Source organism: Taeniopygia guttata, chromosome W (genome assembly GCF_048771995.1).
Source record: "Taeniopygia guttata chromosome W, bTaeGut7.mat, whole genome shotgun sequence".
Lineage (NCBI taxonomy): Eukaryota > Metazoa > Chordata > Aves > Passeriformes > Estrildidae > Taeniopygia > Taeniopygia guttata.
This window is the reverse complement of record NC_133064.1, coordinates 2,555,021-2,574,307: the sequence shown is the minus strand read 5'-3', so window position 1 is coordinate 2,574,307 and position 19,287 is coordinate 2,555,021. Positions and strand designations below refer to the sequence as shown.

The 19,287-nt window shown below is 44.3% G+C and overlaps 1 protein-coding gene across 7 annotated transcripts in view; it reads left to right on the top strand.

Moving 5' to 3' along the window:
- Nucleotides 1-2,248: 2,248 nt before the first annotated feature.
- The window catches only part of LOC116806602 (zinc finger protein 532), a 33,882-nt gene continuing 16,843 nt past the window's right edge, over nt 2,249-19,287 (top strand). For 2 of the 7 annotated variants that reach the window (XM_032744085.3, XM_032744079.3), the window contains exons 1-4: nt 2,866-3,005; nt 4,636-4,745; nt 11,758-14,117; nt 18,728-18,909. In XM_032744085.3, coding sequence (XP_032599976.3) covers nt 11,778-14,117; nt 18,728-18,909 — 2,522 coding nt within the window. In that variant the 5' untranslated portion in view covers nt 2,866-3,005; nt 4,636-4,745; nt 11,758-11,777. Of the gene's footprint in view, nt 2,386-2,865; nt 3,006-3,103; nt 3,133-3,631; nt 3,836-3,873; nt 4,198-4,635; nt 4,746-11,757; nt 14,118-18,727; nt 18,910-19,287 lie in introns of those variants that run through there. The other 5 variants (XM_072922958.1, XM_072922957.1, XM_032744083.3 and 2 more) reach the window with 5 other exon arrangements.

The window sequence follows — 19,287 nt, the reverse complement described above, 5'->3', positions numbered from 1 at the left end:
AAAGTAGGAAGGACAAAACATCCTGTATTTATTCTGACATTTAAAAAAATCAAATGTAAATTGACTTCAGTTTTTATTGTGTCAATCCACCTGCAAAATCCTCTTTGGTCCCAGCACATCTTTAAAGTGCAGAAGCTCTGTTCGATCCCTGTACAGAAGGCATGAAATGAATACACCATTGTTCAGAGTTCTGAATTTCAAGAGCCTTAAAATCCTAAGAAGTTAAATAATCAAGAAGTTATTGCACTCAAGTTCAGCATTCACTGTAGCATCAAAGTGTTCTGAGTTGGCAGCACTCCTTGCTGACTGCTTGGAAGGCCGCACTGGAGGCATTTCTTCAGGAAAAGAAAAGGAGGGGCTCAAGGTTCCCAGAGAAAGAAGTACGCATTATAGGACTCTGCAGGTGTCAGCACAGGGGACCAGGAGATCCCATCTCAGAGCTGGAGTCCAGCTGGAAGGATCCCCTGGTGATGTGTTTGTTGGTTGGGATGGAGATTGTCCATGTGAGGACAGCAGGACTGGGGACTTTGAACCTGGCTCCTGCAAAGCCAAGGGATAAAACAGGATCACTTAAACAATGAGAATTTCTTCCACCACAGGTCCTAAGGATTATGTGGCAGAGAGTCTGAGAGAGTGAACAGGACCTCTGGTCTAAGACTTCAGAGCCAAGACATAAGGTCAACATGCCAAAAACTCCCAATGCAGAAGTGACTGCAGGGACACCCATGGTGCTGAACCTCTTTTTTTGTGTGCTTGAACTAAAAAAACACTGGACAAGTGCTATCAGCCTGGCATGACTTGTAAAATATACTTTAAATTATCTTCATTTTATGTGTTTTAAGTAAAATACTTAGGGTGGCAGATTTATCTCCTATGGAGTTGTCAAGGACACCTGGCTGGAAGGAAAACAAGTAGATCTGTGTGAAAGGCAGCACACTCAAGGACCTTTGTGCCATGTACAAACTGTAAAATCGATTAACATTTCAGGTATTAATACCAGAGTAGGAGCTGCCATCTTCTTTATGCTATTATGCAAGCCAACCACAGGAATTCAATGTAAGTAAAGAGAGAGTAGTTTTCACTTCTTTAATCAAATCAGTTTACTAGTGAATTGGGAAGAAATAGGGTGTTTTAATTATCATGGCCTAATTTCACAAGGCACTTGCAGGATGAGCCCTTCTTGAACATTAAAACTAGTGCACAAATCCACTTTTATATAATCCTAAAATCGATTTATTATATTCAAATTCAGTAGAACCTACGTTCTGCTACAATTTTGGTTAATTGGAATAAGTCAGAATTTTTATGTGCAGGCGGGATTGGAGCGACCAAGGTATGGCTCGATGGGTAATTTCCTGCCCTACCGATAGCTGCGGGCACAGCTTCTGGGGCAGCTTCCCAGAAGGAGCTGTGCTTTGCAGAACGCCTTTGGGACTCTACTGCCTTCCTAACAGGCTCGTAAGAGACATTTATACACCAGCAGTATTTTATCTAGAATATTTAGTATATTGTATGTCCATAGTGTAAATTTGAGACGGGTGTTATGTATTTAAAGCCATTAGTGTGCTTCAATAAAACGATTCGCGTGCGAAACTTTACATTCTGAAAATGGTGCTGCACGGTGGTAACAGAGAGAGGGCGGGATCTCGTCCTGCCGTTCCTAGCAATGGCGATGCCGCCAGGATGGCTGCGCAGCCAACAAAGGCGGCCGGTCAGAGGCAGCGCACGGGCCGCGGGCGCTGTGCAGGGGGGCCCGAGAGTGCCCGGGTAACGGGGTGTGGAAGGAAAGGCAGCATCGCCCCGCGACACGGTTCCCAGCCGCGACCCGGGACCTGGGGGGTGACCCTGGCCGGGCCCGGGCACAGCCGCCGCAGCGCCAGCGGAGGGGCTGAACCGCCAGAGCTGGCAGCGTGTGGCTCCTCCCGTCCTTTGTTGGCCTGCAACCGGAGCAGCGGCCGCGGACTCGTCTCCCGGCTGCCCTTCGAGGCCTGAGGTGCTCGGGCACGGGGAGAGCCCGGCGGGACCCGGGCAGCGTCTCCCACGGCACGCGGCTTCGGCGCAGGGGAGATCGGCCCCGGCGGCCGGCGCGGTGCTGCCCGCCGGCACCGCTCGGAAACCCTCCCGAGCTGTCCGGGCTGCGGGAGGCCGCGACCCGGCCCCGGCCCCGCGGCGCTCGGCGGCCCCGCAGCCTCCCCGCCCCCGGCACTCTCCAGGGAGCCGTTCCACACGGAATCACACGGGAGCGTCTCCCCATCTGTGCCGCCGAGCACCCCCACCCCCACCGCCCAGCCCCGCAGCCTCCTGCCATTATGTTCCTCCGACGCGGGGCCGGGCCGCGCCGCGGGCCGTAGCCCTGCCCGAGCCCGCCGGCTCCGGCCGCAGCAGGTGTGTCGCATGGGGACCGGAGGTTGCATGCTATGGGGTCGCTTCCTCCCGGCCCGGCGGCGGCCGGAGCCCCGGGGGTACCCGTGCAGGGACTGCCCAGGCTGGCGGCTCCGAGCCGGCTGGGCGGGGGCGGATCGTTCTCCCCGCCGCCGAAGGGGCCACGGCCTCTCCTCCCCGGCCGTCCCCAGGGTTCGCAAGGCCCGCTCGGACAGAGCCAATTCGGGCCCGGAGCGCGCAGACCCGCGAGGAGGTGCCCGGGGCCGCGGCAGCCCGGAGGAGGGAGCGGCCCCCCGGACCGAGGGGCCGAGGGAGGGCCGGCCGCGGTTGCGGCCGCAACAGCCTGTATCGGGAAGACGGGCCGAGGCAGCGGAAGAACATGGTGGTTCTCCCCAGAACGGGGTGGGGATGAGGGATGCGAAGAAGGTGTCTCTGCAGGGAGGGGTGCAGGGTTGTGCCCGAGACCTCTGTTCAGTTGCAGGTGCAGCCAGGGGCAGAGGGGCTTTGCCGGGGTCGCCCACCCACCCGGAGGGAGCCCTGCAGAGCAGCATCTCCCGCAGCCTCCGAGAGGAGGGGGTTTCAGCGCGTAGGCGGAGGTGGTTACTGGTGTTCCCAGAGCAAGGGTGAGTAGCCAAGAGGAGCGGGGTGGCTGCTGTCTCGGTCTGGGTGCCTGTCAGCCATGCAGGAGGAAGGCCCTTGCGTGGCCGAGGTGAAGGTGAGCGGGCAGGAGCAGAGCGGCCACGGGCACAGGTGGGTGCAGACCCCCGGAGCGGCGTGGGCACCGCAAGGGACTGAGACCCTGGGTAGGCATCGCCTGAGAGGCGCAGGGCCAGACAGGCGGTCGGTCCGCACAATCTCTGCGGGGTGGGAGCTGCGCAGAGCCTGACCGGGCCTCCCCAGCCGGCGGGTGCAAGCCGGGGGGGGCTGCCCAGCCGTGGGGCTGCCCAGCCGTGGGGCTGCAGCTCGCTGCTTCTCAAGGCCTCCAGCATAGTCGAACAGCAAAAGAAAAAAAAAGAAAAATCAGTGTAGCAGCCAAGTCGGTGCTGCGAGGAGGGGGCAAAGGAACTATTTTGTAGGCATCTTGCTGCTGCAGAAATGGATTTATTGAGGGGAGGGAGGTGCATTTGTGGGTACACTATAGTAACGCTGCTCAGAGCACAGGAGATGCCACTCGGGTGGCCGCAGATGGAACGAAGAGTGGGGAGGGCAGATGGGAGCCCTTGATCGGGCACCCCATGGCTGTGGGCATGAGGGGGCATATTTGACGTGTGTGAGTAGCCACCCCTCATCTGGGGGAGCAGAGGGGCAGCTGCCTGGGTTAGCAGCCTGTCTCCCAGGGCTGTGGCCGAGCCTGCCTGGTGCTGCAAGAGAGATCCTATGAGGATTTTTATTGCGGTCTCTTTGTTAGCTACAGACAGGCACGCACACACTGCTCTCAGCCAGGTTGTGGGAGGTAAGTGGGGGAGGCGAGCAAGGGAGCGTGTGGGGGGCTCTGGGGAGCAGGGGCCATGTGGGCCGGGCAAGAGGGGAGCCGGGGCACAGGGCTGTGCCGGCCCCACGCCACACAAAAACCAGCCCCTGCGATTTTCAGGGTCTTGTTGGCAACTCAGCGAGGGTTGCCATAGCTTTTTATGTAGGGTGACCAGAACCGGCTGGAACTGGTTTGAGGCAGATCAGCTCCTGAACACAATGCAGTCACTGAGCTACTACACTGGGATAGCTTCCTCCCTTCATGGCAGCCAAAAGCAGAGGAGCTTGCAGAAAGATACCATCCCAAAACAGTATGTGAATGCACACTTTAGACACACAGCACTGGTATGTGGCTAACGTAGTCATAAAGGGTTCTGTATGTAAATGTACATATTTGCAGTAACAGATTACTTTGGCTTTTCGTGCCTTTTTATGCTTAAGGAATGGGCAAGAGCTGAGATTTATGACCCTTACTAAAATATTTTTGCTTTGCAAGGGTGGGACACTGGTTATGCAGTCTGTTTTAAAATTAAACTAAATAAAATGGATTGAATTATTTGTAATTGTAGATATGCTTGTGACTGAGGATGCTTTGCATGCTGTTTTATTTACAGGGTGCTGTCTTGTGGTTTGCTTCCTTAGGAAACATTAATTGGGGGGGGGGGGGAGTTACTGTGCCTTTTTCTAAGGCCAGAAGGAAACAATATTGTTGTAGAATTGTGCATAAAAGCATTGAAAAGATGCTGTAAGGCATACTCGTTTTCCCTTTTTTTTTCCTTGTAGGCCTATTGATTGAGGCTGCCTTTAACCCTTTGGTGTTTGCAGAGGTAATGCGGCTGTGGCAGTAACTGAGCACTGGCTAAAAAGATCCCTCAAAGGTCAAGGTTCACAAGGTGAGACGTGGTGGTTTGGGCTGAATAGAACAATAGCGTGGAGTTGCATCCTGATTGCACACTTGGCACATTAGGAAGGAGACAAATGTTTAAGTGTTAATGAAGAAATGCTATTAAGGTCCTCTAGTTTTAAAAGGATTAAAGCTATTATTTGAAAAGACTTACTGATATCTTGGCTAAATACAGTATTTTCATTGAAATACATCCCGATGAACATTTTTTTCACCATGTAGTGAATATGGAATAGGCCTCTGAATGACAATCATGAATCCCCGACCAGTTGTGGCAGGGAGCTGTTCTGTGCTGTATTAAGAGACTCACACATGCAGAATTTGCTGTCTGGGTATTTATACATTGTTGTTTGACCACATCTCAGTGGCCCAATACTTGGTTTTTTATTAAGGTCTTCAGTGTTAAACATTACTTAATATCGCCTACAGAGGAAAAAACTGTGCAAAAGAAATAGTATGGATGGCTTTTCTTAAACTTTTGTAACCTGGGGAGGATTTTGCAGTGGCCAAGCGGAAAGATGTATTCTGGGGAGCTCAATGGAGCTCCAGTGGTATGAATTATTATATTGTGCATAGGAAGCTGGATGGCCAGTGCAGCAACTGCAGAGGGGTGACTGCTTTTAACTCAAAGCAATGGATAACGGATAGAATTTTTAGTTTTTCTTTCTCAACTAGAAAATACAAAATGTGTACTTAGATTTGAGCTGACATTTTTATCTTATAGTGAAATCTGAAGGATTCAGAGAGAGGGACAGAGAGAAGGAAGCAGGAATGAATCCAGCAAAGGGAAGAACAAAGGCTGTTAGAGCTTGCACAGTGGATCACTAAACATTTTGCCTGGGGGATTCTTTTGCTAGAACTGTTACTTCCTCTAACAGGAAATCAGCAACTCTAGAATTCTAACCAGTGTGATTTTTAAAAAATCTTCCCAGTCCTGGGTGTGTTAGCTGGTTTGGTAAACTACAATCAAGATAATATGGAGGCAGAACGTTGGAAATACTCTGTTGTGGTATGAAATGTGGGTCCTTTCCTCTGTGCTCAGCAGAATAGACAGTCCTAAAAGCCTTGAGAGGTTGTGGATACTGGGCAAGTTGTGTGCTGGTTGCTGAGGCAGGGTGACAATACAAGGGAACCTTTTTATTTCTGACTGCAGTAGATTACGTAAGGCACTGAGCTAATAATTGTAGAAAAGTGAAAATAATATGCTAAAATTTGGCCTGAAATTCTGGGTTTGTGAGCTTTACTGCAGCCGTGATGTGTTGTTTTTCAGGTTTGAGAGAGCAGTGACTAGCTTGTGGCAGAGCAAAATGCCTGACAGATCACTGTGCTGATTTCTGCTCCTGTTCTTCAGCATCGGGATGCAGAGGGTCTATATTTGACTATAGACGTCTGTAGCAGAATGATGCTTGCAAACAGGAATTCTTGTTGCATGATCCTCTTCCTGATAAGGATTCATGTTCTTTTCCGAGTGTCAGCTAAAATTCATATATTACACAACAGCATCTTTTGGGATTTTTCTTCCTTCTGCCAGAATAGGAGGCAGATTTAAAATTTTAAGTTCTTGGATTGTGACAAAATTCCTTGAATCTGTTTTGTTTGGGTTTTTGAATGCTATCTGCATTATGAATTTTTCTTTTTAGCAAAGGAGATGTTGAATTTGCAGGGTTTTTTGGTGGCTGTAAGATGAGAAAACTGAATAGATGGAGTCTGCAGTATTCTCTGTGAGTTATCTTTTTTCAGTCTAGTAATATCAGTAAACGCTCTTCATCAGGAGATTTGGATTGTGCATGCAGGCCAGCTTTCCAGCAGCAAATGTTAATGCTGGAGGGCTGGTCTTCATATCAGCACCCAGGATCTCATTTTGCATTGGCCTCAGCTATTTGGTCTTCAGAATGAGGGTAAGGATTTATCACATTCCAAGTCCCTTTGGAATGAATTGACTGTTGTTTTCCTAGCCATATGCCTATGTGTTAACATACAAATCTGTAGCAGAGTAGCAGGAATATATGTTCAGAAAAACCCAAACTTGACCCTAATGTTCTCGGGCCTGCTTGTTGCCCTGATGGGCCCTGTCTGGGAGAGCTCCCTGGGAGGCTACAACTGCTCATGCTGTGCTTGGACCACAGTTGTCATCCACTTCAAAAAAAGTACCTTAAAGGAAAGACATGGGAAGCTTGTGCCATTTAGAATGTAATTCCAGTCTGCATTAGTTTGGGAATCTCAACATTCTCTTCATTGTTGATGTGCATCTGAATTATTCACATGGTACTGCCCCAGCCTATTTGCATATAGAAGTACAAAATTAAGCCATGATTGTAATTAATTTCAAAGCATACTGGAAAAATAATGGTATGTAGATTTCCCTGCTTTTCAGGAATTCATCTTTGTTTTAGGAGGGATTTGGGAAGTAGGTGGACCCAAACCCTGGCCTGTATCTCTTGATAAGTACAGGTGGTTTTCATGTGGCCAGCTATAGCTGGGGATGGCCTGTTCAACCCTGTGTTGTGCATAAGGAGATTCCTTGCTCATGTGTTGAACAACCCTGTTCTTTTTACCAGCCAGAGGCTGATTGTCCTGAACTTTGAACCAGCTGCGTGTGGTTCTCTTCAAACTGTGCTAGCAGTGGTTAAGACTCCAGAAGATTCCCTTCCTCTTTCCTGTCTTGTTTTCTCAAAGAGAACCTGAGATAGTTCAAAGACTGATGTGTTGGACTACAGGATGAGGCTCCTAAGGAGTCATAAACTACAAGTAAAATTATTTTGGCTGTCAGAATGGTGGATTAAGTCTTTTACTCATTGAGTCTTGAGCATGGAAGCAAATTGGATTTTCCCCTTTTTTGAAGGCAGGTGGATATGGTGCATAATATAGAAAAAGTAGGTTCTTGGGATAAATTTTAACTGTAAAACACCCCATACTTCACTAAGATGCTTACATCAAGACTGGCATGACCTTACTGATGCTGTGGATGCTAAATGGATGCTAAATTTAAGACCATTATCCTAAGAAATTGAAAATTCTTAGGGTAAGAATTACTTTGCATATTACAAAAGGAATTTCTGTGATTTGTGGAACTGGGTTTGTCTGGGTTTTGCAACAGTAGTAGGTCATGGGCCCTTTGATAGTGAAAAGGAACTTGTTCATTATGTATATGAGCATGAGAGCCATTGCTGACTGTGGTTGAAGTGGCCTCTTGCACATCCCACTTGCCTGCTGAGTATGTCAAACCAGGCAAGACTGTGACTGGAGATGTGGTTCCCATTTCCTGAAGAAGGTTTTGTGGTTACATTAGCATATTGCTTTGTCTGTCTTTACAACGCTTGGCTTTCAGAGCAAATGACTGGAAGTGTAAGTCAGTCATAATTACTAATAACCAATGAACTGCTCATAATCTGTGTATTAAGGTGAAGTTTGTCTAATGTTAGGATATATGTTACTGTAATTTTGATTGAATCCCTTATGTCTTCTCTACCTGATGAATTTTCTTTCCACAACAATACAGAAACCAAAACCCAAAAAAGTATGTTTTTATGCTGGTTAGGCTGGTATTGCTCCCTACTATTGCTCCCTGTGTAGGCATTTTCTTCCAGAGTAAGCTTGATGTTACTTTGGCATCATTACTCTTGTTTGGAAGTGGAGTAAGTATTCCAGATTACTGGAATTTTGCTCTGGAATAGTGTGTCTGCCTGGGAATCAGTAGAAGTAACAGACTAATTCCTATATGTGGCTATAACAGAACCAAGACGCTGCCATTTGCCAGACCCTGAAAAGAGGTCTCTCAGTGTCCTCTCAGTGTTCTCATTTTACAAAACTGGAAAGAATGCTGGTGGTTTTGGAAGAACATGCGAAAAAAAACCTATTTGTATCCTACAGGGTGTACAGTCCTAAAATGTATGTAATATGAAGAGCAAATGAGTTTAGGGCTGGTAAAGGAATGTAGTCATAAGAACATGAATGCCATAGGTAGAGGAAGATTATATTTGGTTTTCCAGTTTCTGAGGGAATTGAAGTTGAGTAATTGTCTGAACAAAATCAAGAAATTAGATATTTAGGTGGGATTTGAAGGCAAAGGGTAGGAATTCAGTAAGGCAGAAAAGATGGTCTGGTCCACTTAAAGCAGTTGTATAAAGGTGTTAGACTTGTGGTTTAGCTATTTGGAAGATCTGGATGAACAAGGTGAGTGTCAAGGAGGAAGAGCTGGTTGATTCTTCAAAGGTTAAAAATTGAGCATGTTAACACCATGCTTGTGATCCAGAAATTATAGAAGACTTCATGCATAGAAAATACTAATTGGAAAAGTATTGGGAAGGGATGAGGATTTTTTGCCATTTCTGGAAAGCTTGAAACCGTTCTTGTACCTGACAGACTAAAATTAGGGGTCTGAGCAGTTTAGAGATAGGAGCTGCCAAGCAGCTGGGAGCTGCCAAGTTAGTTATTCTGTTTCCTTGTCTTCAGTAGGCTGTTGAACTTCCCCAGAATGATTATGATTGGAGTGTTTACAATTGCTTGGATTTACCCAGAAAAGCACCTTTTAATCTCAGCAACAGCTTCTAGGCAGTTTGGTCTTTATGTGGAGAATGCTGGGCCTAATCTGCAGGTGTCCCAAAGCCAGACGTACAAGATAAATCTGACTTTGAAAGTAAGAAAAAATGTGTGTGTTTCTCTGGTGTGTCCCCCCATCTCAACAGAGAACATGAAAGGGTAGGTTTGTTTTTCCTCATACAGCTAGAGTCGTTCTACCTGGAACAGGTACAGATGGAGGGACTGTGGAGGAGTGATAACAATTCCATGCAGTTATCACAAAAACAAAACGTCAGTTCTTCAGAAGCAGCTGTTTACTTCTAAATCCTGCTTGTTCTGCTTGCTGCTTCTGCTATTAGAAAAGAGTTCTCATGGTCTGGGTCTTGTTTTGACATAATTCCCCAAGTGATTGCTTCGCTGGAATGTGGTATCAGGTGAACTGGAGTAAAAAGGCTGACTGGGAAAAGCAAAGCAGTGGAAGAGACAGGGAGTGCCTTGCTTTGGCTAAAATCTGTGCCATGTTCTTCATGCTGTTAATAGGAAACATTTGAGGAGATGTGTTTCCAAAGAAACAACAACATAGGAAGTCATGCACACATGCTTTTGGAAGGCATGAGCACAAATAAACCACTGCTGGTTAACCTGCAGAACTTACTTTCAGTAGGATGCTGACACACAGATACAGTGGTGGATGTTGTGACTGAAGAGATTCGGGGAAACCATGTAGTAAGGGTATATTCAGAATCTGTTATTTTAAGTTTTTAAAACTCATTGTCATCCCAGAAGTTCTCTCAACCACCATCAGAAAAGCAGAAGCCAGAAGTATTTCACCTCACTGCTTTGTGACTCCCTAGCTGTGTAATTCTATTGGCCATATCCATATTTTTTCCTTGTTACTTTTATCATTGAATGATAAGTAAGCAAAGTAATGCTTGAATTTTTAAATAAACTGGTTTTCTGTATAACTTTTCTCAGGCATTCTCAGAGCACTTTTCAAAGAAATTCCAGTTCCTGGAAATTCATTTCCCAGGGAGCCAGGAGCTTGCCTTATTTCCTTTTCTGAAGTATTTACAGGCATTATGTTGGCCCAGAGATGAAATAGACTCACAGCTCATCTGGCAGCCAAGGTGTCAGTTGACCTTGATCTTGGATAAAAGGTGAAGTTTTATCCTTAAAGGAAAGAGTTACTAAAAGGTTTGTGAAGGGAAAAAAGATTTAAAAAAAAAAAAAAAAAGGAGGACTAGGGGAATAGGGCTACAGAGTCCTGGCAGTTGTGGTGGAAACATAGTTTATATACTGAATCTTAAGATGGGTGCCCTAGAATATTGAGGAAGAGATTAATAAAATGGCCAGGTTAGACCTCCTCTTCCTTGTGTATCACAACTGACCATGTTTGTTTCCCTTTTTGTTTTTGCTTGAAAAGTTAGAAGAATGAGAGAAGTTCTTGATAAGGGCAGCAGTAGTTCTCAGTAAAGGACAGCTGTGTCTCCTCTGTTGGGCCACTGTGATCTTAAACATACTTGGAGGAATTAAGTGTGTAAGCAGGCCTTCATTCATTGTTATGGATAAATGTTAATTAAATTCCAGGATATCTACTTAGAGAAGTTTCAGACGAGGGAGACTATCTAGCTCTTTTTGAGTGTATGCAACAACTGTAAAAAGACACCTATGGACAGATGTACAACCATAATGCAACTCATTAGTATCCCAGATTATGAGAAACTGTGTCAAAGCTTTCTGTCAGTTTACATGGATTTGGTATGCTTTGGTATCTGCAGTCTTTTGCATTTAATCCTCATAGAAACTTGCTTTGTTATTTTGATTTGAGGCATGCATCTACTTTTTTTTTTTTAAGAGGACTTCATTAGACAAAGGGCCCAAAACCATTAAGTGAACTGTGTAAACAAATTTTCAAACCTTTCTATATTTATTTGAAGCTGTTTAATGAAATGTCTGTGTCTATTCCAGCATCCTTTAAAAATTTTCCTCAGTTGCCTTCTTATAGTCCACATGACTTCCAGGTAGCCAGTGTTGAAGCATACCTAAGTCTTACAGATGTTTATTACTTTATACGTCATTATTTTCAAGAAGACTCCTCAGATTAATAGTGCAACTGTTAAGGAAAGTCACAATTTAAGAGAAATTACAAGTGTCTCGTGTTATTTTTATGCATGTCCAGGTATTTTGCAGTCTGGGTGGGTTAGAATAGGAGTGAGTGTAGGAGAGGGAAGAGGCAGGTCACTGCAATTTGGGCCCAGAATAAAGTTGCCATGTTACTATCTGTGGAGTTTATAAATTACTATAGTTCTTGGTGTAATAATTCATCTGTACATCTGGATACTGTTCTGTAGTGTATAATCTCTGAAAACATTACTTCAGAAGTGAAATAACACTTCTTTGCATGGCAGATGTGAACAAGCACTTGTTTTGTGTAAGACTGGGTTACTAGAGCTTAAAATGATGACTTTCTGCTTATTTTACAGATTTACTTACAATCAAATACATGGCCATGGGGGATATGAAGACCCCAGATTTTGATGACCTTCTTGCAGCCTTTGACATACCAGACATGGTAGATCCCAAAGCAGCTATTGAATCTGGACATGATGACCACGAAAGCCACATAAAACAAAATGCTCACGCAGATGAAGACTCCCATGTCCCATCATCATCTGATGTTGGGGTGAGCGTCATTGTGAAAAATGTGCGTACTATTGATTCTTCCGAAGGTCTGGATAAGGATGGCCACCATTCCACAGGCAATAGCTTGCACAATGGCTTTCTAACGTCAGCAGCTCTTGAGAGTTACACTAAAGATGAAGGGAAATCACTTAAAGATGATGGGTCAGCTTCTGAGACTACTCTGAAGGATTCATCTTTCAACCAGTTCAGCCCAATATCAAGTGCGGAAGAATTTGATGATGATGAGAGAATTGAGGTGGATGACCCCCCAGATAAAGAGGAGATACGTGCAAATTTCAGAGCAAATGTCTTGGCAGGATCTCTATCGCAGCAGGAATACGACAAACTAAAGGCACTTGGAGGGGAGAACTTAATTAAATCTGGAATCACTGTTTCAAGTAGTATGGATAAAAATAAAACTGGTAAACGAGAGACAGAGATAAGCTCCATGAATTTAGGTGTCTATGAGCCTTTTAAAACTCGAAAAACAGAGGACAAGTTACTAAAAGACAATTCTGAGAAGCTTCTTGAAAACAGGGTACTTGATGGAAAACTGAGTACTGAAAAATGTGACACAAATCTTGCCAGCATTTCCCAGTCCAAAACGAAGTCATCAGCAAAGCTTTCGTCCTGCATTGCTGCAATCGCAGCACTGAGTGCTAAAAAGGCAGCTACAGATAGCAGTAAAGATTTGCAGTCTAATTCAGGAGAGTCTTCTCCATTACCAAAAGACTTGAGTGAAAGTCCCCGGGCTATTGAAAAATCTCCTGAGTCTCAGAGTCTCATTGATGGTGCTAAGAAGCCATCTGTCAAACCGCCCGATAGTCCCAGAAGTGTCTCAAGTGAGAATAGTAGCAAAGGGTCTCCATCTTCTCCCGCAGGGTCAACACCAGCAATTCCTAAGGTTCGCATAAAAACCATCAAGACTTCTTCTGGGGAGATCAAGAGAACTGTTACTAGAGTGTTGCCAGAAGTTGATTTGGACTCTGGTAAAAAGCCAGAGCAGAGTGCTTCCATGGTAACCTCCATGACATCTCTCCTGTCCTCACCAACTTCCGCTGCCGTTCTCTCCTCTCCTCCCAGAGCTCCTCTGCAGTCCTCTGTTGTCACCAATGCAGTTGGATCTGCAGAACTTGCCCCCAAACAGGTGACTATCAAACCCGTGGCTACTGCCTTCCTGCCCGTTTCAGCAGTGAAAACTGCAGGTTCCCAAGTGATCAATCTGAAGCTGGCAAACAACACCACAGTGAAAGCCACTGTCATCTCTGCTGCGTCTGTGCAGAGCGCCAGCAGCGCCATTATCAAAGCTGCCAACGCCATCCAGCAGCAGACGGTTGTGGTGCCAGCATCAAGCCTTGCCAGTGCCAAACTTGTGCCAAAGACAGTCCATCTTGCCAACCTTAACCTTTTGCCTCAGGGTGCTCAAACCACCTCTGAACTGCGCCAAGTGCTAACAAAACCCCAGCAGCAAATCAAGCAGGCAATAATTTCTGCAGCCGCCTCCCAGCCTTCGAAAAAAGTGTCTCGAGTGCAGGTGGTGTCATCTCTACAGAGCTCTGTAGTGGAAGCATTCAATAAGGTGCTGAGCAGTGTCAATCCCGTACCAGTTTACATCCCAAACCTTAGCCCCCCTGCCAATGCCGGAATCACGCTACCAACACGAGGTTACAAGTGTTTGGAGTGTGGCGACTCGTTTGCTCTCGAGAAGAGCCTGACCCAGCATTATGACAGGAGGAGTGTGCGAATTGAAGTGACTTGTAATCATTGTACAAAGAATTTAGTTTTCTACAATAAATGTAGTCTCCTATCCCACGCTCGTGGGCACAAGGAAAAAGGCGTTGTGATGCAGTGTTCCCACCTGATCCTAAAACCAGTCCCAGCAGATCAAATGATAGCATCTCCTTCCAGCAATACTGCTGCAGCCATGCTCCAGAGCGCAGGGGGAGCTGGCACACACTCCATAACAAAGATCCAGACTGGCTTAACTGGGACAGTGATCTCGGCCCCTGCGAGCTCTCCTGTCATTCCAGCTATGCCGCTAGACGAAGATCCATCAAAACTCTGTAGACATAGTCTAAAGTGTTTGGAGTGCAATGAAGTTTTCCAAGATGAGACATCTCTTGCAACTCATTTCCAGCAGGCCGCAGACACAAGTGGACAAGTAGAGTATCCTATGTTTACATTCCAATGTTTCATCTATAAGCCTAGGAGACTTTGGATATGTTTTTACTTTCATTTAGCTGTTAATTATCTGAACCTCTGTGATTAAAATGATAAATGAAAACCACAGAAAGTCTTGCAAGCACTTACATAGTGAATGTCAACACTTTTAAAATAAGACTTAGAATCTTCTTAGGCCCTGAAGTCTGAAATAGATACTGTATATTTTTGCTAAAATTTAGCATTAGTTTTCTTACAGCTGAACGTGATAATACAGAAAATAATCGTGGGTATTACTAATAATATGTTAATGCTTCTTTCTGTGCTTTGGAATTTGACTAGCCTGTGGAATCCACTTAATTGGCACCCTCATTAACAGCCTGTCTATTCAACCTGAATGATAGCTTTAAGTGATTCATTCTAGATTGGTCTTCATGTTTTAGAGTTTTCACCAAGTGTCCTAAGTGAGCGAGGCATTCCCCTCACGTGCAGGGGAGGGACTCAGGCAGTGACAAATGGCACACTGACTACTGACAGGAATGCTGCTGTTTGCCTCAACTCTTCCTCAGAAAGTGCAAAGTGCTGTTCTCACTTGCACATTTTCCTTTCTGTGTGATCATTGGTTTAATTAGTTGGGTTTCTTTTCCTCTTACAAATGCTAATGAGTTCAACATAAAAACCATTTGAAAATTATTTACTAATGTGTGTGGCCTGACCTGAAAGAAACACGTCATTCAATAAAACTTAATATTAATCAGTGTGCGATGTATTTTATAATCTTGGCAGAGTGAAGGTGGCTAATTAAATGATATGGTTGGATCTCTGTTGGGGTGTGCCAATTAAAAGGGATTCTGGTGTGTCTCAAAGCATTCAGGTGAGCTCGGTGCTCCAGCTTCTTGCTGTGGGGGAAGCTGAAAACCTGCAAGCATGCTCAAGACAGGAATGCCCCAGGAGTCTTCCTGGGAATCACACAACAGTGGACAGGCTAAAGATTTTTAAGTCCTGCAGTTAGGAAAAAATGCAGTAGTCCTAGAAGCACAGGCAGGTTCCTGTCAGAATCTGTTCGCTACATGTAGGACCTGTTCTGTACCACGAAGCAGCTCCACTGCACCTACCACTACAGGGAGTAATGTAAAGAGATTTGCACATGGAAATAACCTTAATTATGTGGCTCTGCCTTAGCTCCTCCCTTTAACTGGCTAGCAGATTTAGACTGAAATTATTGGGATTCCAAGTGGAATGCCATGCAAGTGAATTTCTGTGAGATACTACAAGTGTGCATACCTAAGGGAGTTTCCTTCAGCAGAACATGTCCATCCATAGATGTTGCTGCATTTCTGAACAGAATCTAATGGCTGACCATTAGAGTATACTCTGCACCAGCTCAGGCTACTTAATACTTAGGGTGTTTAGCTAACTGATTTGCTGATGCTTATTGGTTGTAGGTAGATTTTTTTTTTCCCATAATAAGCCCATTAGGTAACATTCAATCTAAGATCCAGTAGACCTTGCAAAAACCTAGTGGTTTTGATACTGGAAAAGCAAGCAAGTAAGAAGGTGACAAGACAAAGCAATTGGATGAGGGACAGAGAATAGGTTGGGAGAATGAGGCTAAAAGAGAAATTGAAAAAGAAAGAGAACAAAGATAAAGTGATGTTCTCACTTTCAGGGTGTAAGGATTTTTGTTGTTATGGCCAAGTAAACTAAACCTTTTGCCATTCCCTTTCTCCCTCTTTCTGGTGCTTTTGCCGTGTTGCTGCTGAGTTTCCTCTCCATAGAAGTCCTTTAGATACTGTTTATCCTGGTAATTTACTAAAGGGAAGCAATTGTGATGTTCACAGAATGTCAAAATGCAGCTGCAGGGAGGTGGAAAGAGAAGTGTGGGTTCCCAGGTACTGCTATTCAAGTAGGGAAGCCGCCGCTGGAGCTGCAGGAGCAGCTGGCATTGCCTGCTGCCAGTCAGGGTGTTTGTGTTTCCTCATGGAAACCTGCTCTGCTGAGCGGCAGGTTCAAAAAAAACAGTGCAAAGCACTGGAGGAAAAGAAGCTATTTTCATGTTCTTCTGTTTGAAAAGAACACTTAACAAATGTAGTTTTAAATATTCTTTGTTGAAATATCCTTTTAAATTTGAATTTCACATTTTTGTAGTCCTTTCCATATGTCAAACAGACGCTCTTTTTTATGTGGAGTTTGGTTGCATCCTGTAGGGGTAGTGTTTCCTGGAGAAAGGCTCTGTATAGGCATTTATTACTAAGTATGTTGCTGCTTTTTCATTAGATGTTACGTCTTGAGAAGCTTGGATGAGAAATACTGACTTGTTTTCCTTCTTAGTGCTTGGCACTGTCTTTTTGCTGTAAAACTGCCATTATTGTGGGGGGAGGAGGACAGGGAAGTTAGATGAGATTGATATTTTTTTCTTGGAAGGAAAAAAATATCTTCCTTTGGAAGGAAGGAAGAAAGAATAAAAATAAACACTTAGATTTTGCAAACAAGTAATAGGAAAAAAGGTTATTTGCAGCTTACTACTCTTTCTAGTGTCCCATCTAATTGCTCCTGAAATGGAAAATATATAGTTTCGTGTTTCCAATAAGTAAGTAGCTTCTCGTATACTCCTGTTACAAAGGTAGAATGTTTTGTTTAAAATAAGCAATGGTAGAACAATCTTATCAATGAAAATACATTCACTATAAAGTTCTTACCTTTCTGTAATGTTTTAGTGCCATTAATATTCCTGTTAAAGGAATATTAACCTAAAGGAATATTCCTGCTAAAGGAGTATTAACCCTGACTCACTGTCAGGTTTTCTGGCTGAATAAAACCCTCATCTACTTGCTGGGGTAAAAAGGTAGCAAATCTGGGCTAATGAATGTTAGTGTTTCTCTTAGTTATAGATAGGAGTATATAGCTCCCATGGAAACTGCATAGCTCATTTCCCTTCATACTCAGCGTGTGTGTGTTTCTTTATTTTCCACCTCCACCATTTTTCCTTCTAACCCTTTTTTTTTTCTGAAACTTTGACTTTAAATGCAGGCAGGTGATGATTTTCACAAACTGTGTTTTATTTTGGTGTGGGTTGGAATGAGAGAACTGGAAGTTAATGCCACCTTAAGCCCAAAATAAAATGGTAAGCAAACGTGCTAAATGTCAGAATTTCACAGTAGATGCTTCTTGTTCTACTGTAATCAGTTACAATTAAACATTTTCTGTACTCATTGAAATAGCAGTGCAGGGGCCTTAACTAAGAGCATTATTGGCATGTTGGGTTAGTAAACGGGTCTGGCAGCTTGCTGCAAAATCAGAAAGATCTCTGAGCTGGGGCTGGAATGTTGTGTGGCTCTTCTGTGGCATCACATCCCAGTTTCCTTCAGAAGTCCTGCAAGCCAAAGGCTTTGGAAGGACTGTGAAACCTCCAAATGTTTCAGTTACTGGAATAAGAAGTTCTGGTTTGCTGTTTTGTTATGTAATCAAATAATGCTCCAGATTCTCCAGTATTGTGTTACAGCTTGTTAATACATGGATAGCCAAAGAGAGATGTGGGGAACGGTACTGAGCCCAGTAAATGTGGCACTTATTGCTGGTCAGAGGGTTTTGCCTTTATCTGAACTTAAGACAAAGTTAACACCCCAGAACAATTCTGGTCAGCCCGAGGCTGTGAGTCCCCCACTTTTGGGCACTTCTTGGTCAATTAAGACCAAGTATTTGGCATTTCAAAGTGGATATTTCTGTGTCTCAGTATAGCCTTGCTGCGTCCCAAAGGCTCTAAGCAGGTGCCAGTTTGAAATCCCTGTAGACAGCTGAACTCAGGTAGAGGCTTGCAGGAGAGCAAGTACATCTACCCATGCTGAACACTACTGTAGTGGGCTGGCAGGAGTGCCAGTGGAACCTGCATTGCAGTGATGGCATGCTTTCTTTGCTTAACATGCTGTATATTTAATGGTTTGCATTTTGCCATCTTGCTGCGTCAGGACATTGGAGAACTCTGTTTGTGTGGAGACTCTGCTCAAACACGCCAGGCCACAGTGCTCCCAGAGCGTTTATTTCAGGATTTCTTCATGCGTATGGTAGTACAAAATTTATAATGCAGATCTGGAGATCTTTTTTTGGTCAATATTCTTGCAGAGTGTACACATCAGTACATATGCCAGACTCTTAGAACATTCCTAAAAACATGCAAATACATGTTCAAAAACATGCTGATGTTATGAAGGAGTCTTGGATTTGATTTTAAATCTTGCAAGTCACTGGTGAGATTCACAAGTCCCAGGCCACAAGAGACAGTAGCAATAATTTGATTCTGGAGTTGTATGTAGGCCCCTTGCACTATTAAGGTAGTCTGGGAAGGCACCCAAGTAATATTTCTGTAAAGCATGTGTATCTCCCATGGTCAGTGGTGTAGGAAGGAGGTTTGTAGCCCAGAATGCCAGTCAGTCTGGCTACCAGCACCTGCCAGCTTTGTCAGCAGGTCTTGTGTTTGTACATGCCTACTGCATTCGGTCCCATCCCAGTTATGAAATTTAACCTTTATTTGCTATATTGCAGTGTTTGAGACACAAGACGTTATGTAGAGCTGAACCAAACCTTTTGTCTCATCTATTCTGGTTTATCATTTAGAAGACATGCAATATCTGCCAGATGCTGCTTCCTAACCAGTGCAGTTTTGCATCACACCAGAGAATTCATCAGCATAAATCTCCATACACGTGTCCTGAATGTGGAGCAATCTGCAGATCTGTCCACTTCCAGACCCATGTCACTAAGAACTGCCTGCATTATACCCGAAGAGTTGGGTTTCGGTCAGTATAATGATTCCTTTTGCTGTCAATTTATGTATAATTTATGGTTTTTAAAGTGGTTTTCCATTTTCATAAGTACTGTTTGGACAATAGCAGCTTCATGGGTTTAAGATTGTCATGGCGATAGTACTATTAGTACTTAAATTTTGGAATAAATACATTAGGATTCTGCTTTGTTTTGAGCATCCACTTTTGTATATGATTGAATAAGAATATTAGCTAGTGTAACACAGATTCAGGACTTCATGGTTTATAAAGTCTAGAGAATTCAGATGCATTATCTTAATTTCAGGTTTTCAAAAACCTTCTTGAGTATTTTTCAATCCATTGAATTTTAGATTGTTCTTTCTGGTAGAATAGTCATTGTCAGTACTTCCA